We start from the raw sequence: 17655 nt of genomic DNA on the forward strand, positions 1-17655 counted from the left end.
CAGAGGGAACTGCTTTTGTATTCTGGGCTGTTTCCACCAAATACGTTCCAATGCTAAATCCTGAGGGGCTAATAGTGGGTCTGGCCTTCGAGAGCAACTTCGTAGGTGCTGAATGCAACACTGCTTTGAAAAAAGCATCTCCAAGCAAGACACCAGCATAGACCAGGAGGGAGAGATAAATAAATAACAACACAAGCCATAAACCAGTATTCACAAAGGCTGTGGCAATTTGGGGGCTAATTTCAATGTCTTGCTAAGGTTTCTGGGAAAAAAACAAGGACCAGTCCCTTCCCTCTTCTCTCTGTGGCTCAGCTCTCCTACATTTACCATAGTCATCAGGTGCTCCTCGGCATGCTTCCTCTTTGACCTCAGGACAGACATTATTTATGACTTCCTGTCATGGGACCTTGGCCTATCCCAGGGCTTCCCAAGGAAACAACCCTTCCAATGTCCTCTGCAAGCCAGTCTCTGCCACACCACCTGGGATCCTCTGTGTTTGAAGAGCCGAAGACTCTTATCCTCATCCACATGGAAAATAGATGTTCTATACAAAAGAGAGAGACACCACCTGGACACCAGTGGTCACATCTCCCTCACCCTGCCCAGAGACCAGACCGGAAACTCACTGCTTCTGCTGGAGGGCAGGCTGGAGGCTTGTGGGTTTTTTTTTTGGGGGGGGGGCAGGTACTGGGTATTGAACTCAGGGGCACTTGACTCCTGAGCCACATCCCCAGCCGTTTTTTTTGTATTTTATCTAGAGACAGGGTCTCACTGAGTTGCTTAGCGCCTCGCTTTTGCTGAGGCTGGCTTTGAACTTGTGATCCTCCTGCCTCAGCCTCCCAAGTCTGTGTTTGTATGTTTGGACTTCAATGGCAGACGGAAAGATAGGGTGAGGCCTACAGTCCCCTCCAGGAAGTCGGCTAGGTGCCTTCCTTCCTCTGCACAGCCTGATTCTTTCCTCTTAACCCCTCTTCCACTCTCACTCACATCTTCTCTGGTCATACCTGACTCTGGAAGAGAAGGCAGCTTTTGGAGGAGGGCTGTGTGTACAGAACTAAGGCGCACGCACTCACAACCCGAATTACCTTCAGAAAAACCGAGTATCAGTAATGCCCTGGGAGAGTTCCAGATCTCACTCAGGCTTGACAGAAGAAGAAAGCACCATCACACAAGTACCTCCTCCTTCACATGTCCCCTCGCCCCTGAGCCCCCGAATAACCTGTGTGCGAGGCACTGTCCCCATTTTTAAAAGCAAGAAAAGAAAGTTCAGAAAATCAAACACCTTTTGGAGCTTGCAAAGTGAACAGGTGACGTGGCTGGGAACTATGACCAAATGGGTTTGATTCCCAAGTCCATGTTGTTTCCACGATTCCACTTAGAAGCTCCCGGGTCGGAGTGAAGAACTCCGATGGCCAGGCACTCCGAAGAGGCACACTCGTTCTGGGGTCACCCACTGCCATGGTCACGGAGGCTTTTGCTTCCTTGGCTGCGAGGGGAGCCTGCACTTCTCTCCTCACAAGGCAGTGGGGAGAGCATCACCGGATCACAGAGGCACACGGAGTCTCCCGCTGCAGGCTCCTTCTCTCTCTCGGCCTTAGAGAATGGGACTCTGGGCCTGGTCATGGAAGAGACCCCTGGAGTCTCCCTGCCACGTTGACCTTCAGAGTCACAATCAAGAAGTTCTCTGCATTGCTTTCGACACCCAAATGGTGTGAAATACCTGGGACACTTCAAATACCGTTCCAGCGGAGGCGAGGTGCTGAGGACTTGGGTGGGGGTGCCCTCCAGCTCTGAGTGGTCTCCGGGCCCAGCCCATGTTAGCAAGCTGGGTCATTAGTAGGAATCTGTAGTACCACTTTCTGGGTGTAGCCTCAGTTTCCTTATCTACAAAGCGAGAGTCTCCTTGTGTGACTTTTAAAACCCTTCCAGCTCAAAACGTCTGTAACTTATGTGATATCTGGTTATCTAAGTCACCCCATTTTTTTGTTCGGAAAAGAAGTACTGACGTTAGTACCACTAGCAAGTAATCAAATTAATCCCATGATCAAAAGGAATAAATAATCAAAGGGAAATATTGCACTGTACTCTCCAGGGTAAAATCAGGAAGTGGACAGGGGACGTGGGGCATCCGAATGGGAGCTGGCAAAGAAGCTGTCGAACCCAGGCTCCCAGGTCCCTCACAGCCAGGGAACTGAGCTCCGAGGAAGGACAAGAAACTGTGCAAAAGAGCTTCAGAGGGATCCATAGTAAGGCGGAGCGGCTGCCGCGCAGAGGGCCATCGGCCAGTGAACCCATCCAGTGAAGCCAAAGGCGAGTTCATGGTTTTTCAGCGATAACAGCCATTCACACCTGAAAGCAGCCAATCTCCATTAAAAATGTGTGTTCTCTCCTCAAAGGAAACACAGTAGACGTTAGAAAAGACAGGGTTATGCTGGCTGCTACAGTGTATTGACAGCTGTCTCTTCCCTGACGCTGGATGGGATAGGTGTGCAAAGGTGAGAGAAAGAACCAAGTCTCAAATGCAGCTTTTCAGAAGCAAAGCCAGAAACCCATCTGTCCAGAGCACAGGTGCTGAAGCCGTGGGACTGGCCCGGCTTCTGCAGACCCCAGGGTCTCGGCAGTCACGGTGGAGGAGCACTCTCCTTGAGAAATGCATGGGACATGGCCAATCCTTGGAATTCCGTGTGGGCTGGAGGGTTGCACGGCTCCAAACAGCTATCAAAGAGAAGCTTGGAGAGAACAAACCGGTTTGGGGCTGGTGAGCATCATCTCTGATCACCAACTGGCAGGGAGCCCCTGGTAACGAGGACACCCACTCCCAAAGGCCAGTTCTCAGGCAGCCGCTGTCCAAGGCACTCAGAGATGCAAGGAGGGGGCGAGGTCCTCACTGGGATCCAGGCTCAGAGGAAAGGAGGCCAGATTTCCGCGCTTTTGGAGGCGGTGGGGGCGGGGCTTTGGCTTCTCTTCGGACAGGCAGTGGGGGTGCGACCTGCGGCAGACACGGGAAAACGGGAATGAGCCTTCTGGCTCTCCTCAGTCCTCCCCGCTCCACGTCCCCCACCTTCTGCTTCAGTTTTGAACTGTTGTGTGTTTATCTGCACAGCCTCCGCAAGGTGACAAGGGAACTGAGCCCATTTGTCCTCCTGGTTCCCCTGGAGCTGATCTCTCGCCCTCCACATACACACTCCCCAGCACTGGGTGCCGGGCATCCACCCACAAAGCCCTCCAGCAAACCTGAAAGAAGGAAGTTCATCAGGCCACTCTACAAGGGCTGGCTGTCACTCAGAAGTGAAGGAGAGCTCACTGATCTCGTCCCCTGGCCCAGGGTGAGGGTCCCCTGGCCCCAGTATGGGGGGCAGGGATCTCTTCCGCCTCAGTTTTATGAAAAGGTCCACTGGTACGTCTTTCCTTCCCATCTCTGTGGTCTCAGGAAGGAACCCAGATGGCCACAGGGACACACAGATGGGAAACCTAACTGGAACGCTTGGAGAATCAACCCCCTGCTGTCTTCCCGCGAGTGGTGCTGAGTGGTGCTGTGACCGCGTTGTCAGGCGCGGGCTCCCTACCTCGGTGGAGGTCCTCGGGCTGCTTTCGTAGGGCTTGCTTTTGGGGGGAGGGGGAGGGGGAACAGCAGTCACCAGCCCATCTGTCTGCAAAGACGGGGAGCCTGGAAACCAACAGAGGAGACATTTGATCAGAGAAGGATCTATGGAGGCATCTCAGAGAAATAATGCCCACCACGGACTCCCAGACCAGCCTGGCCCATCAGATTTGCTGCCACCATTTTCTGTGGTTTCTGTGGACAGAATGAAGACAATCCCTTGCCCTCGGGACAAAGGGAGCACCCTTCGTTTGTCAGAAGTAGTTCTGGAGCGAAAAATCTCCCTCCCTTTTTTTTTTTTCAGGGCATTTTGCCATTAAGCTGAAGATAAGACTATTTCCAGGAATTTGGGGTGTTACTCTATTCTCTGATATAGTCCAAGTTCTTAGGGAAAGGTCCAGGTCCTCCGGGAAACCCTACCAAATCAAGTCGAACTCCTGGTTGGCCACTGTCCCTCCTGGCAGCGGTAGACTTATCCTCCATTATGCCTGTAGGCACCTTGTGATGCTCTTCAAGGCTGGGTCTCCTTGTCGAGTTTGTGGAATGGGTCCCCTTCTTTTCCCTGAACAGGTCTAACCATGCAGTGGTCGGTTCCTAAGTTACTTGCTTCCTGTTTGGTCCTAGTCTGAATTTACCTTACTTCAAACTTTGCAATAGGAAAAGGGATTTTGGACTTTCAGTGGTTGTGTGATTCCCCCTCAGTGGTTGTACCCACAACCACTGAATTGCATCAGTTTTACAGTGATCTCACAGACTTTGTAGTGGTTTGAGTAAAAATGATCCAGATTCATAAATATACCCCATTTCCCACCTAAAAGGATTCTTGAGACACAGGAAAACTTACTTAGGGTCCTGGTGGCCTTAGGAGTGAGAGGAGGTGGGCTCAGAGGCGTCGACTGAGGGGGTGAGGAAGCATGGAATGGCGTTAAGCGGCTGTCCACCAGCTGGAGACTCTTTGGCCTCTGCACTTTTCTGGCTGGACTCTAAGAATCATGGAGGAAAACACAGAAAAACATTGTCCCAGTGAAGAATGCTGAGCTGCTGAGCAAAAATTTAAAAAAGGGCTTGATTCCAGGACCCACTGTCACGTGGCAGGCACCACGGCAGGGATCCTCACGGGGAGTCACCGCACCACAGGTCACCTCCTGCCTGGCCACTGGCTTGATCCTGACCACAGTCGGACTGTGTCATCTAAGTTGGAAATAAGCCACGCTGATTCTCAGGGAAAGCTGGTCTTTGCCACACAACAACTTGATGTGGCTCATGGAAGAAAAATGATTTTTTTTTTTTTTTTAATTTAGAAGAAACGACCATGTTTGGACTGACTCATGGAACACAGTGGTGAGAACCACAACTCCGAGCAGCAACCCACATGTTTACGTCGTGGGTACAAGATCTTGCGCCAGCGTTGACTTAGAGACTGAAACTCTCTGCACACGCTTTTCTTGCCACCATCTGTGATCTGCACAGCCACAGGCTGTTGGAGAGACAAGCTGCAGCCAGGCTTCTAGCTGGTGACTCACTGCTCTGGAGCCAACGGGATGTGCCTGGCTGCAGGGCAGGCAATGACACACCTCCTTGTGCTTCAAAATATATATAAACATCTATAGATGCAATTTTTTTACCATTAGATCGGGCTCTGGGTGTTTCTCTGCAATGACTTGGGACTTGCTCAGATTCCAGTCTTTTCTCTTGAACTTGCCGATTCGGTTCTCGCTGTCCTCTTTGAGGGGCAGATCTTCCACTCTGGCACCTGATGAGGCCCTGCGCTCAAAGAGCGGCTCCAGGACTGACCTATCAGCCAGGAACAAGGACAAATAGGGCAGAATGCTAATTGTTGAAATTCACTCCAAAAGGACCAAGGGTTACCAGCTCCTGAGCCTAATCTTCACCCAGACTTTCATGTGCAGGTTCTAGATCTGAAATTTCAACTGCCAACTGAACAAACATCTCATCTTAAAAGGTACAGGAATGAGGCCTGGCACAGTGGCTCACGCCTGTCATCCCAGCAGCTCGGGAGGCTGAGGCAGGAGGATCCTGAGTTCAAAGACAGCCTTAGCAATTGAGTGAGGCCCTAAGCAACTCAGTGAGATCCTGTCTCCAAATAAAATACAAAAAAAGACTGGGGCAGCGGTTCAGTGGTTAAGAATTCCTGAGTTCAATGCCTGGTACAAAAAAAAAAAAATAGGTATAGGAATGAAATCATCAAATAAATGGACAAAGTACTAATGAATACTTATCCCAGGAAGAGAAGGCCTCATTAAATGCATAGGCAAAGAAAGGATCTATGAAGTAGAAGGTAAGTAGCCAACTCCATGTAGTGGTAAGAAGACCCACTCCAGAGCCAGAGAGCCTGGGTTCAAATCCTACCTACAATGAACTGAGTGACCTTGGACACATGACCTTCCACACCTCAGTTTCTTATCTGTAAAATGGAGATAAAAATAATACCTACTCCACTGAGTGTCACAAAAGCTCGGAACAAGGGTTGTGTGATGATTTGCTAAGAGATGCTATGATGTATGTGGGGGTTCCTGCCTTCTCCAAAGAATGTATAAAACTGCTGCAAACCCTGGGCTCGGGGCCTCTCAGTGTCACCAGTTGCTGTGTGTGCGCGTGGAGGACTCAGCTAGCTCGCAACAATCTTGGGTCTCTGGTGGTCCCGAATTCGAGCACAACACACTGACATACCCACCTCTGTGGGTGCGCGCACTGACCTCCCCCCTCGGGAATTTCAACATGCACTAGAGCTCTGTTAGCTACGGCCACCGGGCTGCCCTTCAGACCCGCAGGCCTGCTTACCGCAGTCTGGCTGGGCACCAAATAACCAAGTCGCCACTTGTAGATTCAAAACAGGAACTCCTTTATTGCCCAAACTCCTGCAAAGCCACCCACAAGGCCCTTCAGCAGGGGTCTAATATACAATTGAATACACAGCTTAACATAACCATCATCATCTCAATGGCTGCTGGTAACCCTCTCAACCACTCCCTTCTGGCACAAATGCCATGTGTCATTCCCACTAGGCTATGGCTCTCAGCACCTGCTCGGCACTGGGAGCCTGGCCCCTCACCAACACTGAGTGCTCATTTCCTTCCAGGCATTTCAGCCTCTTGCTTTCCTCGTGCCCTGAGCAGGTACCCCCTGTGCCTGCAGCGTGGCCCACTGGCATCCCCCCCCCCCAACAAAACAGCGCCACCTTCACAGAAGGCAAAATCACCATCAAGGTTAATACTGCAACATGTCATGGGTATTAGGAAAAGTGGGGTCACGAGTGTCCACTGGTGTGAGCTGCCTGTAAGGAACATTCTGGATAAACGTTAGGAAGTATTATTGCTACTTCTAACCCAGCGGGGAATGTGGGCAGAGGAATAACCCACCTCACCCGGGCCCGCACGTGGAGGACCCAGGAAACCATGGCACACACTGTACCTCTAATAGCTGCCTCTAAACTTCTCTTTTTTAAAATGAGACACAGTTTAAGACAAGAGTCTTCCTGAACAGAACAGAACATCCCTGCTTTTCAGATAGTGTGCAGTATCTCTTTAAGGCATGAAAAAATTGTGAGAAACAAACACATGAATCAGGTATTGTTTAATATCTATCAATTCTAGGGATTAAAAATAATGTGATCATTCACAGAGGGCATATGGCATTAAATACTGACATCTGATACCAAGAACCATCAAGAAGATGTTCATCCCCTGACAAAGTTATGTATGACTTCTTTTTTTTTTTTTTTTTTTTTTTTTTTTTTTAAAGAGAGAGTGAGAGAGGAGAGAGAGAGAGAGAGAGTTTTTTTTAATATTTATTTTTTAGTTCTCGGCGGACACAACATCTTTGTTGGTATGTGGTGCTGAGGATCGAACCCGGGCCACACGCATGCCAGGCGAGCGCGCTACCGCTGAGCCACATCTCCAGCCCTATGTATGACTTCTAAAAATGGATTCTAAATAAACAACTGCAAAGCCACATAAAAGAACATGCTTGCTATAAATTCTTAAAAATGTTTTACACTGATACAAGGTAAATATTTCCCATTCAAATTTATAATGATATATATGAGTTAACATTTAGAAATAATGATACAGCTTAAATATTTAATAGTAAGAGAAGGATCAACTATGACACATTCATACGATGTGATGGCATATCACCATAAAAAAATAATAAAAAGATTTAAAGATGACACATCAGCATGGAAAATAAAAAGAAAGAAAAGTGAAGTACCAAACTCTGACTGCGCTATAATTGGGGACATGTGAAGATATCTATGTCAATGAAAAAGAATGCATAAATAATTTAGGAAATACTAAATATTTGACTTACAGGTAGGGTGCCATTCAGGCAGGTTACTTTTAGGATGCAATTATCATAATGCAGAATTAATAATTTATGAGGGGTGAGTTAACACTATCTTGAATAATTAATGATGTGTAAATACTCACCATTTATATTAAATGAAGCACTAGGCCACTAAACAGTTTTTCATTGGTATAAAATATGTATATTCATTTTCAAATAACTAAACTTTTAATAGTAGTTATTGCTGAGTAATGAAGATGTAAAGCATTTTTAAAAGTTTCTAGTATTTTAAATAATTTATATCTGTACACATATTAATTTTTTAATTAGTCAAATATTGTATAAACTGGATGTGGTAAATGTACACCTGTCATCCCAACCACTTGGGAGGCTGAGGCAGGAGGATCGAAAACTCAAAGTCAGCCTCAGCAACTTACTGAGGCCCTAAAATAAAAACTAAAAATGGCTGGGGATGTGGCCCAGTGGTTAAGTGCCCCTGATTCAATCTCTAACACACACAACCCCCAAATGTGTAAAAGTAGTAACCTGATGTAGAAAGATGCAACCATAAACAACTCCTTTTTGAACATTTTAAATTTGAACACATGGAAAGGCAGCCCATGTTTTTGGCATGGAAGACTCAACCTTTAAAAGCCATCAAACTTTCCAAAATCAGTCAATTAACTTACCAAGTGCCCCCCACAAAATGCAATAACATTCTAGACCAGTGAATCCAAAAGTGAGCAATGAGAAAAACTAGTTAGATAAATTCTGATAAAGAATATTAGAAATCAAAACATTTTCTTTTTAATTTTTTTTTTTTTTTTTTTTTAGTTCTTGGTGGACCTTTACTTTATTTACTTATATGTGGTGCTGAGAATCAAACCCAGGGCCTCACACGTGCTAAGCAAATGCTCTACACTGAGTCACAACCCCAGCCCAATCAAAAACATTTTAAATCTATGGTAACTGAAACCACACAGTGCCAAGGCACGAATAGACAAGCCCGTGAAGGAAATGAGGGCAGGGCCCCCAAAGAGATGGAGGAACATACAGAAATCTCGTTTGTGATAAAACTGACATTTCAAGTGAGCAGAAAAAAGATGGTTTGCTCCCTAAATGTTATGGGGAGAAATGGGTAACCACCTGTGGGAAAAAAGCTGGTTCCATACTCGACAGCTTACAAATCCCAAAGAATCATGGACTTAACGGAGAACAGCAAAACTCTAAAAGTCAACGCAAACAACCAGTGACTCTTTTGGTTATCTTAGAGTGGAAAAGGCTTTTAATTGTGATTTTGTAAAGGTAAAATTTCTAAGCTGATTCTAAGCTGCAAAAGCTTGAGTTAAAGTGTAAAAGATTGGGCATTGTAAAGCTTCTAAATGGCAAGGCCTGGGCTAAAAAGTAAAGACTAGGTATTGTTAAAATTCCTCTGCTACCCCTGGAACCTGTAATCTCTGTAGCTGTTAGGACAATGCTGGAACTGCCCAGTAAACATCTCCATTGATTCCCTGGTTGTTTAATAGCTAAGGGCTCGAAGTAGCTTGGCACGTAAGCTCTAGGCTCCAAAACCAATCAGTTTAAATTTGTACCCTGCTTAGGAATGACCAATCACCCCTGCCCAGATTGTTCCCGCCAATGAATGTACTAATCCCATCTCAGAGTTGTTGTTCAATTTTCCCGTGCCTCATGATGATTTGTTCTGATGTATGCAAAGCCCACCGCCCTCTCCAGAAAGTGTACTTAAGCTCTGCTTGACCTCTGCTCTGGGCTCTGGGCTGCTCTCCCTTCCTGAGGGAGCCTTGAGCCCCAGCATGCTGGTTCAATAAATCCCCTTTTGCCAATTGCATGGAGCCAGTCTCTTGTGTGGTCTCTTTCTCCGACGCTCCGCCGGACCCTGACAATTTAAAACTCTGAAATTAATATATATATATTATATGTATATATAAAATATATGTATATTTCAATAAGAAATTAAAAGGAAAAAACTGAAGTCAAAACACAAAGAAGTAATTGGGAGAAAACAGCTCAACTTGTTACAAAGGCCAACAATCCAAGCTGACCATCCAACCGAAAATGGATAGAAAGTCCTGGACCATCGTTTACAGACAATAAATACCAATGGCTCCTGAACAAAAGAGACGGGCCTCCACTTTACACCACACAGAGGAAAGAAAAACAACACAAAACAGAAAATACTATACGAGATAACCTTCTTCCTCTATCAGATTGGCACAAATCAAGAAGACAGCACAGTGTGGTGGTGAGGGCAGGGCAGCCAGGCAGGTTGCTGGTGGGGCGGCAGCTGGCCGAGTGCTAGGGAAGTCCACTTAGGGGTAACTTTCAACGCTGTAAATGTGTATCTCTGGCAAAGATGTCTCTCTCCCTTATGGCAGGTTCTCATGTTGATAGACTTGGCTATGATTTGGATATGGCTTGACTGTCCCCGGAGGGCCCAGGTTGTTGGTCCCAGGGTGGCAGTACCTGGAGGTGGTGGAGGCTTTAAGAGGTGGGGTCTAGTGGGAGGTCCTGGGGACCCTCCCTCAAAAGGGATGATGGCGGTTCTTGAGCTTCTGTGAAGCTGAGCTCTTGGGAAAGGGCTGTTATAAATGGAAGTGCAAGCCCGGCCCCTCCCTCTCCCTCTGCCTCCCGCCTCCCCACGAGGTCTTTCTTCCCACACAGGCCTTTCCCAGAGCTTTGCTACACTATTAGACTTTTAGCCTCCAAAATTTTGAGCTAGATAAACCTCTTTTCTTTATAAAGACAGTCACCTAGTCACCTCGGGGATTCCACTATAGTTGAAAAGCTGTCTAATACAACTTGCCTACACGGAAAATAACTTCCAATTTGATATTCACTGCCACACTGCAGTGAGAGGGAAAGACTGAAACCAACTAGACGTCTATCGGTGGTGGAACAGATATGGTACAGACACATGGCAAGATGTCTGCAGATAAACACAGTGTAAGAGGCAGCTCTCTGTGTTCTGAAATGGAACAATTTTCAAGATGTTAAATGAGAAACACCAAGGTGAAGAGAACACTACCATCTGTACAAAAAAAAAAAAAAAAAAAAAAAGAAGCATGGAGAAGAGTATGTATTTAGGTATTGCTTGTATACCCACACAGGGCTCTGGAAGACACTGGGAACATTAGTGTCAGTCAGATTGGTGACTGGGAGCCAGGCACTGAAGGGAGATTTTTCATAATATGCTCTTTTCTACCATTGGGATTTCATACTGTGTGATTATATTGTCAATTCATACAGTAAAAATTTTTAAATTGTTTTTAAAAAATTGAAATGATGAAAATTAGGCAAGTAACTGTATATAATAGGGTGGAAGAATCATGAGACCATTTTTCCCCCCATTTTTCATTTTTGGTGACAGTCACCGTCATTAATAATGACATTCCTACTGAGGATGACAGAAAGGCTAACGACCGTGCTGCCTGAATTACCTTTCTTGGAGGATTAATGCGTCTGCACAGAGTCCTACTCTGGGGACCAAAGTCAAGCACGATGAGGCATCCCCCACCCTCCAGGGGGTCAAAGGCCCACTCAGCCCTTACCCATCAGATCCTGGCCGGGAAGGTGCATTATCCGAGGAGTTGGAAGAAGTGGAGATCACAGAGGAGGTCACAGAGGTCACGGACAGCCTCCGCAGAGTGGAAGACATGATGTAAGGCAGCACCAAGGATCCCGTGCGGCTCTGCTTCCTCTCCGTCAAGTTGGGTGGCTGGAAGACACATGCCCACTCAGGGTGAGCTAACCTGGGACTCAGTGTGATCTGGTGTGGCCACCCTGCTGTGTGGGAGGCTGTAGACGTCAAGTTTAACCTGGTAAGTTAAGGAACACTGATCTACTTTCCTGAGAAATGTCACCAGTAGGCTTACCCCCATATGACACCAGGTTAAATGCACCTGCTGATACTGGCCTGTTTCTAATGATGACAAAGCTTGGTAAGTCAAAGCTTAGTCTGCCATCTGGGAACTTGTGTGCAAAAGACACATGTTCCTAGCAGGAACTCCGAACTAGCAGCAGGGGAGGAGGCAAATTCATAGGAAGAAGGCAGGATCGAGCACTCCCATGAGAAAGAGACAGCCAAAGGGACACTCTTGGGGGACTAGTGGAGATGGATGAGGAGCTTCCATCTGAGGAATGGATCAGAAACCAGAGGTTTAAGAATAAGACCACAGCAGACACGGTGGTGCACACCTGTAATCCCTGTGGCTCAGCAGGCTGAGGCAGGAGGATCACGAGTTCAAAGCCAGCCTCAGCAACTTAGCAAGACTCTGCCTCTAAATAAATTTTTTTTTTTAAAAAGAAATGGGGATGTGGGCTGGGGATGTGGCTCAAGCGGTAGCGCTCGCCTGGCATGCGTGCGGCCCGGGTTCGATCCTCAGCACCACATACCAACAAGATGTTGTGTCCCCCGAGAACTAAAAAAAAAATAAATATTAAAAAACTCTCTCTCTCTCTCTCTCTCTCTCTCTGCTCTCTCACTCTCTCTTTAAACAAAAGAAAAAAAAAAAAAGAAATGGGGATGTGGTTCAGTTGTTAAGTGCCCCTGGGTTCAATCCCTGGTTCCAAAAAAAAAAAAAAATCCAGGATGAACTCAAGGACAAAAGAGCAGAGAAATGAACTAGAACCACTCACACCGTCACCAGTGGAGACAAAAGGTCAGCACGTGCACCCTTCTACCAGCTCCTCAGGAGGAAAAAGAAAACCGCAGCTGTGAGGTATGGGTTACACCTGGCAAAGGCATCATGTGATCAACTGCATGCACTCTAAGAGACACTTTTCTATTCCTTCTCCACTTCAAAGGTGTGCAAGCTGTAAACTTTTCATGAAAATAGGAACATTTGGAACAACTAAAAGAACTGGGCCAGATGGGACAGGAACAGCCAGTGCCTAAGCTCAGGAGACCTCGACTGTGAGCTGAGCAGTTGTTTAACTGCTGTGCTCTGCCTGGAAGCCCCTGCGTCACCTGGGAACTTGTTAGAAATGTAAACACTTGGGTCCCATGAAGGTCCATCAGTAATTCTGGGGATCAGGACCAACAACCTGTTTTCACAAGCCTTCCCGTAGTTTGAGGGTCCTTCAAGTCTGAGAACGTCTACCCAGCACAAGGACAGTTCAAGGTCATCAAAAGCAGAACATGCTCTCTGGCCACCTAAGCTGTTACAACTCACTTGGCATCTGAAAACCTGATCGATGTCATAAAAGGCACCAGGGACGGGACAAAGCTCAGGGAGGTTTAGACAAAGCCTACCAGTGTTATGACCCCATAGAGCTTTTCTACTTTCTCCTTGAGCTCCCGGAAGCAGGAGGACAACCGATCATGCAGTGGCTTGAGCTGCTCTGTCAGCTTCTCCCCATGGATGCGGATCCCTTCTGTGAGCAGAGGCATCTGGAAGGAAAGGCATAAAAGGAATGAAACATGATTTAGGAAGAAGAGGGATAATTTAGATTTGGAGGTCGGGGAAGGGTAGGGTGGGATGGACTGGCTGACTGGTGGACTTGGCACTACTGAATGACAATGACACTTTCCAGGTGGGGGCTTGTGAACTGGACTATTCCAGTGGACAATGTGGGAAGTCTTTACACCAAGGACAAAGGCAGGCCCTATGCTGGAAGGGCTGGCGGCAAGGCAGATCCCACTGAGCCCTGGTGCGCTTCTGTGGATGGTAACAGATGGGTTTTGGCTTTTGCCTGAACTTGATGGCTGCATTTTCTTCCATTGCCTACTAAAGCAATGAGAATAGACAAAAGGGCCAACTTCTCTCAGGTAGATGTGCACCCAGGGAACCAACTTATGGCCTTTGATCTCAGCTCTAGGAAGTGCCCTGCCAACACTATGCAGTTAAACTAAATGCCATTCCTCGGTCTCGCTGCCAAACATACATACCGATAGGTTGTGCTTCCAAAAGAGAAAGGAGAAAAAAGAAAAAGCAACACAGGAAGTGGCCTTGAAGAGTGAAGTTTAGGAGAGCAGCCTGGGTCAAGCACTGTAGCCACCCAGCTGCGGGCCCTGCTGTGCACACCCAGCCCCCATACACAGCTGGCCCCTGTGCATACCTGTAATGCTATTAGTCGCTTTAGCAGCTCTACCTTCTCCTGGTCTTCAGGATGCTCCTGTAAGTATTTTTCGGTAAAAAAAGCCTAAAAGCAAAGCATACAAGCATGAATTAGAACACACTCCTTTCTGTGCACTTGACCTTAACAGGCAGAAAGCCTGGGAAGGTGAACAACATCTGTTCTGATAAACCAGGAATTTCTAACTAAAAGTTCCTTCCTTTCCTGGGATGGTCCTTATCCCACGGTGGAAAATAGTTTTTAAAAGTATGTGCTCGGGCTGAGGCTGTGGCTCAGTGGTAGAGCGCTTGCCTAGCAGGTGTGAGGCACTGGGTTCAATCCTTGGCACCACATAAAAAAAAGTATGTGCTCTTCTGCGATTTCTCTGAAATCATGCCAATTCCCAGCAAGAGTATGTTCTCAGCAATCACCACACCCATGTGTGCATGAGCATAAGCGTGCATGCATACACTTCTGTGCACATTCACCGATCACAAGAATTATCAGCAAAGCAAAATGTCATTAAAAGAACTTCTCCAAAGAAAGTCCAAATGACAATATCTAAAAATGAATCATCAAATTGTGTAGATATCACAAGGAGAAAAGTAGAACTTTAACAGGCTGGAGATGTGGCTGACAGCTTCTATGCTCTTGCACTTAATACTGGCTGTGTGACATTTCTTCCCTATGCTAAGTGAAAGCTAGCATCTGTACTCTTCACTTATCAAGTATGCAAAAGGCATAGATAGGAAGACATTCTGAGGCTATTAAATGCTGGTTGCTCTTCTTATTTCATATCACTACCATGTTCATCAATGAACACTCAGGCCAGCTAAGGCCCTGTGATAGGAAAATAAAAACCAAACTGAAATCCCAAACTCAGGCCTTGCATCTTAAAGACAGGATTCATTAGGAAAGAGAAAAAGAAGTCTGTAGTGAACATTTCTAGCAAGAATCATATATATATTCTCCTGGGACCTTAACCTTCGTTACTGAAAGGGCTTTCTTTCTTTCTTTCTTTCTTTTTTTTTTTTTTTAAAGAGAGAGTGAGAGAGGGGAGAGAGAGAGAGAGAGAGAGAGAGAGAGAGAGAGAGAGAGAGAGAGAGAGGGGAGAGAGATAGAGAGAGAATTTTCAATATTTATTTTTTAGTTTTCGGTGGACACAACATCTTTGTTGGTATGTGGTGCTGAGGACCGAACCCAGGCCGCACGCATGCCAGGCAAGCGCGCTACCGCTTGAGCCACATCCCCAGCCCCCTGAAAGTGCTTTCAAACACCAACCTTACTCACTCCTTTCTTCTGCTCCTGGGAAAGCCATACCACCCTTAAACAAGACCCAGGAGCTCTTGAAAACTATGGTATAAACATGAAAGTGACCCGTTCTATGTGGAAAATGGAATAGAAGCCAACTCTGTAGACAGATGTTAGGGGTGAATTGCATCTTGCCAGTGCCCCCGCCCTGTTCATGTTGAAGTCCTAACCTTTGGCACCTCAGAATGTGACCCTGCTTGGCAACGGGGCTGTTGCTGATATAATTCATTGAGACCATTATACTTGCAGCTGAGTGGGCCTAGATCTGATATGACTGGGGTGCTCATAAGGTGAAATTTGGAGACATTTGCACACAGGGAGAGTGCACGGAAGGAGTCATAAGGAGAAGACACCTCTGCAGGCCAAGGTACAGCCAGCAAACCACCAGAAGCTAGGGGTAGGCATGGGCCATGTCCTCCTGCACAGCCTGCAGGAAGAACCAACCCTGCAGACACTCTGCTTTCAGACTCCTGGCCTCCAGAACAGTGAGAGGACACACCTGGGTTGTTTTAAGCCACCTGTATGTGGATCTTTGGGACCGCAGCCCTAGCAAAGTCATAAAACAGAGAAATGTCCGTACAAGCAGCCCAAGCACCAGGGGGAGGCATGAGGGAACGTCCCCAACGTCGCTCCCTGCAGCCAGCGTTGTGTTTGGAGGGAACATCAATAAAAACAGGAAAGTAGCGTTGAAGTTCTCACCCACTCTTACCTTTCAAGTGCAAGAAGTTTCAATTTTTGAAAGTTGAAACAAAGTTTTGACAATCGATAAAATGCACTGAGACTCCCAAAGCATCTGTTGGGCCCCAAAGCACCCCCAGAGCAGTGTGCCCTGAAAGTCATTTCTCAGCAGAGCCCAGCCTTGCAAAAGAAAGGGCTGGTGACAGCCAACGCCTCCTGCATTCTGGTCCCTCAGCCATGTATAAAGCTCTGGTTTGGATGGGTCACCACTACCAAGTATGTTGTGATGAGTTTCCCAATTGAGGACCAGAGGTCATGATGATTAATGGTTTTTTACTTTCTGGACACTGGGAATTGGGCCCAGGGATGCTCTGCCACTTATCTTCATCCTAATCCCTTATATTTTTTGAGATGAAGTTTCACTAAATTGCTGAGACTGGCCTCAAACTCGAGGTTTTCCTCTTTAAGTTCCCAAGTCACTGGGATTATAGGCATGTCCCACCATACCCAGGTAATTAATGGGTTCAGCTTTCTCTTATTTTAGAAATTTACAAAGTTACACATTAATTAACAATGAATTACTAGTATTTTTAAGTCAAAGATCCTGAAATCTACTTATTTGTTCACATATCTTTGCTTTTTTTTTCCATTTTAATTAGAAGTCTGTAACAATGAAAATATTTCATATGAAACTGTATCTCATTCACAAATATTGGCATATAAATATTTGTGGGCCACAATGGCACATGCTTATAACCCCAGGCACTTGGGAGGCTGAGGCAGAAGGATCCCAAGTTCAAGGCCAACCTGAGCAACTTAGCGAAGCCCTAAGAGATTTAGCAAGACCCTGTCTCAATAATAAATTAAAAGAGCTGAGGATGTGGTTCAGTGGTTAAGGCCCCTAAGTTCAATCCCTAGTATCAAAACAAACAAACAACCAAAAAAAAAAAAAGTGCTGAGAGATAAGTCCATGGCAGAGGGCCTTGGTTCAATCCCCACACTGAAATTTAAGAAAAGAAAAAAATGTGGTTTAGGGACACTGTATAAAAATAACACAGGGGCTGGGGATGTGGCTCAGGTGGTAGCGCGCTCGCCTGGCATGCGTGCGGCCCGGGTTCGATCCTCAGCACCACATACCAACAAGGATGTTGTGTCCGCCGAGAACTAGAAAATAAAAATTCTCTCTCTCTCTCTCCTCTCTCATTCTCTCTTTAAAAAAAAAATAATAATAACACAGGAAAACTAGTACCAGAAAGAGTACACACTGCAAGCATTATGGTATTAAAAACATACTGCATTTTGGACTCTATTTTTGTATTAACTTCCATCATAACAGTGGAAATTATCATTGAAGCAGAACCCGAGCAAACTAGAGTTTATCCTTGGTGCTGAACCGTTCCTAGCTGCAGAGTAGAGCACAGGGAAAAGAAGACACCTGTTCGCTGTCTACCTCCCAAATAAGAGAGAACGGCAGGTGCACCGACCAGAGGCATGCCGGTGGGGCGTCTTTCAGTGACACTCTATGGGGAGGTGGCCTATCCCTGACGGCTGCTGCTGGTATCCGGGAGGTGGGAGGTCAGGGATGATCCTTTTGCCCATTTCATAGGCCCATTCATAGAGGGGAGAGTGAGACGTCAGAGATGTTACAAGTAACAAATTCGCCAAGTGCAGAGTGGCACAGAGGG

General features: G+C 46.5%; 1 protein-coding gene across 1 annotated transcript in view; it reads right to left on the reverse strand.

Moving 5' to 3' along the window:
- Positions 1–531: 531 nt before the first annotated feature.
- The window catches only part of Dock5 (dedicator of cytokinesis 5), a 184689-nt gene continuing 167565 nt past the window's right edge, over positions 532–17655 (reverse strand). Inside the window, exons 46-52 of the mRNA XM_026411607.2 lie at positions 13985–14068; positions 13179–13316; positions 11476–11642; positions 5227–5395; positions 4446–4584; positions 3567–3667; positions 532–2989 (exon numbers count right to left, since the gene is read on the reverse strand). Coding sequence (XP_026267392.2) covers positions 2885–2989; positions 3567–3667; positions 4446–4584; positions 5227–5395; positions 11476–11642; positions 13179–13316; positions 13985–14068 — 903 coding nt within the window. The 3' untranslated portion in view covers positions 532–2884. The remainder of the gene's footprint in view (positions 2990–3566; positions 3668–4445; positions 4585–5226; positions 5396–11475; positions 11643–13178; positions 13317–13984; positions 14069–17655) is intronic.

The sequence above is a fragment of the Urocitellus parryii genome, chromosome 14 (assembly GCF_045843805.1).
Source record: "Urocitellus parryii isolate mUroPar1 chromosome 14, mUroPar1.hap1, whole genome shotgun sequence".
Taxonomy (NCBI): domain Eukaryota; kingdom Metazoa; phylum Chordata; class Mammalia; order Rodentia; family Sciuridae; genus Urocitellus; species Urocitellus parryii.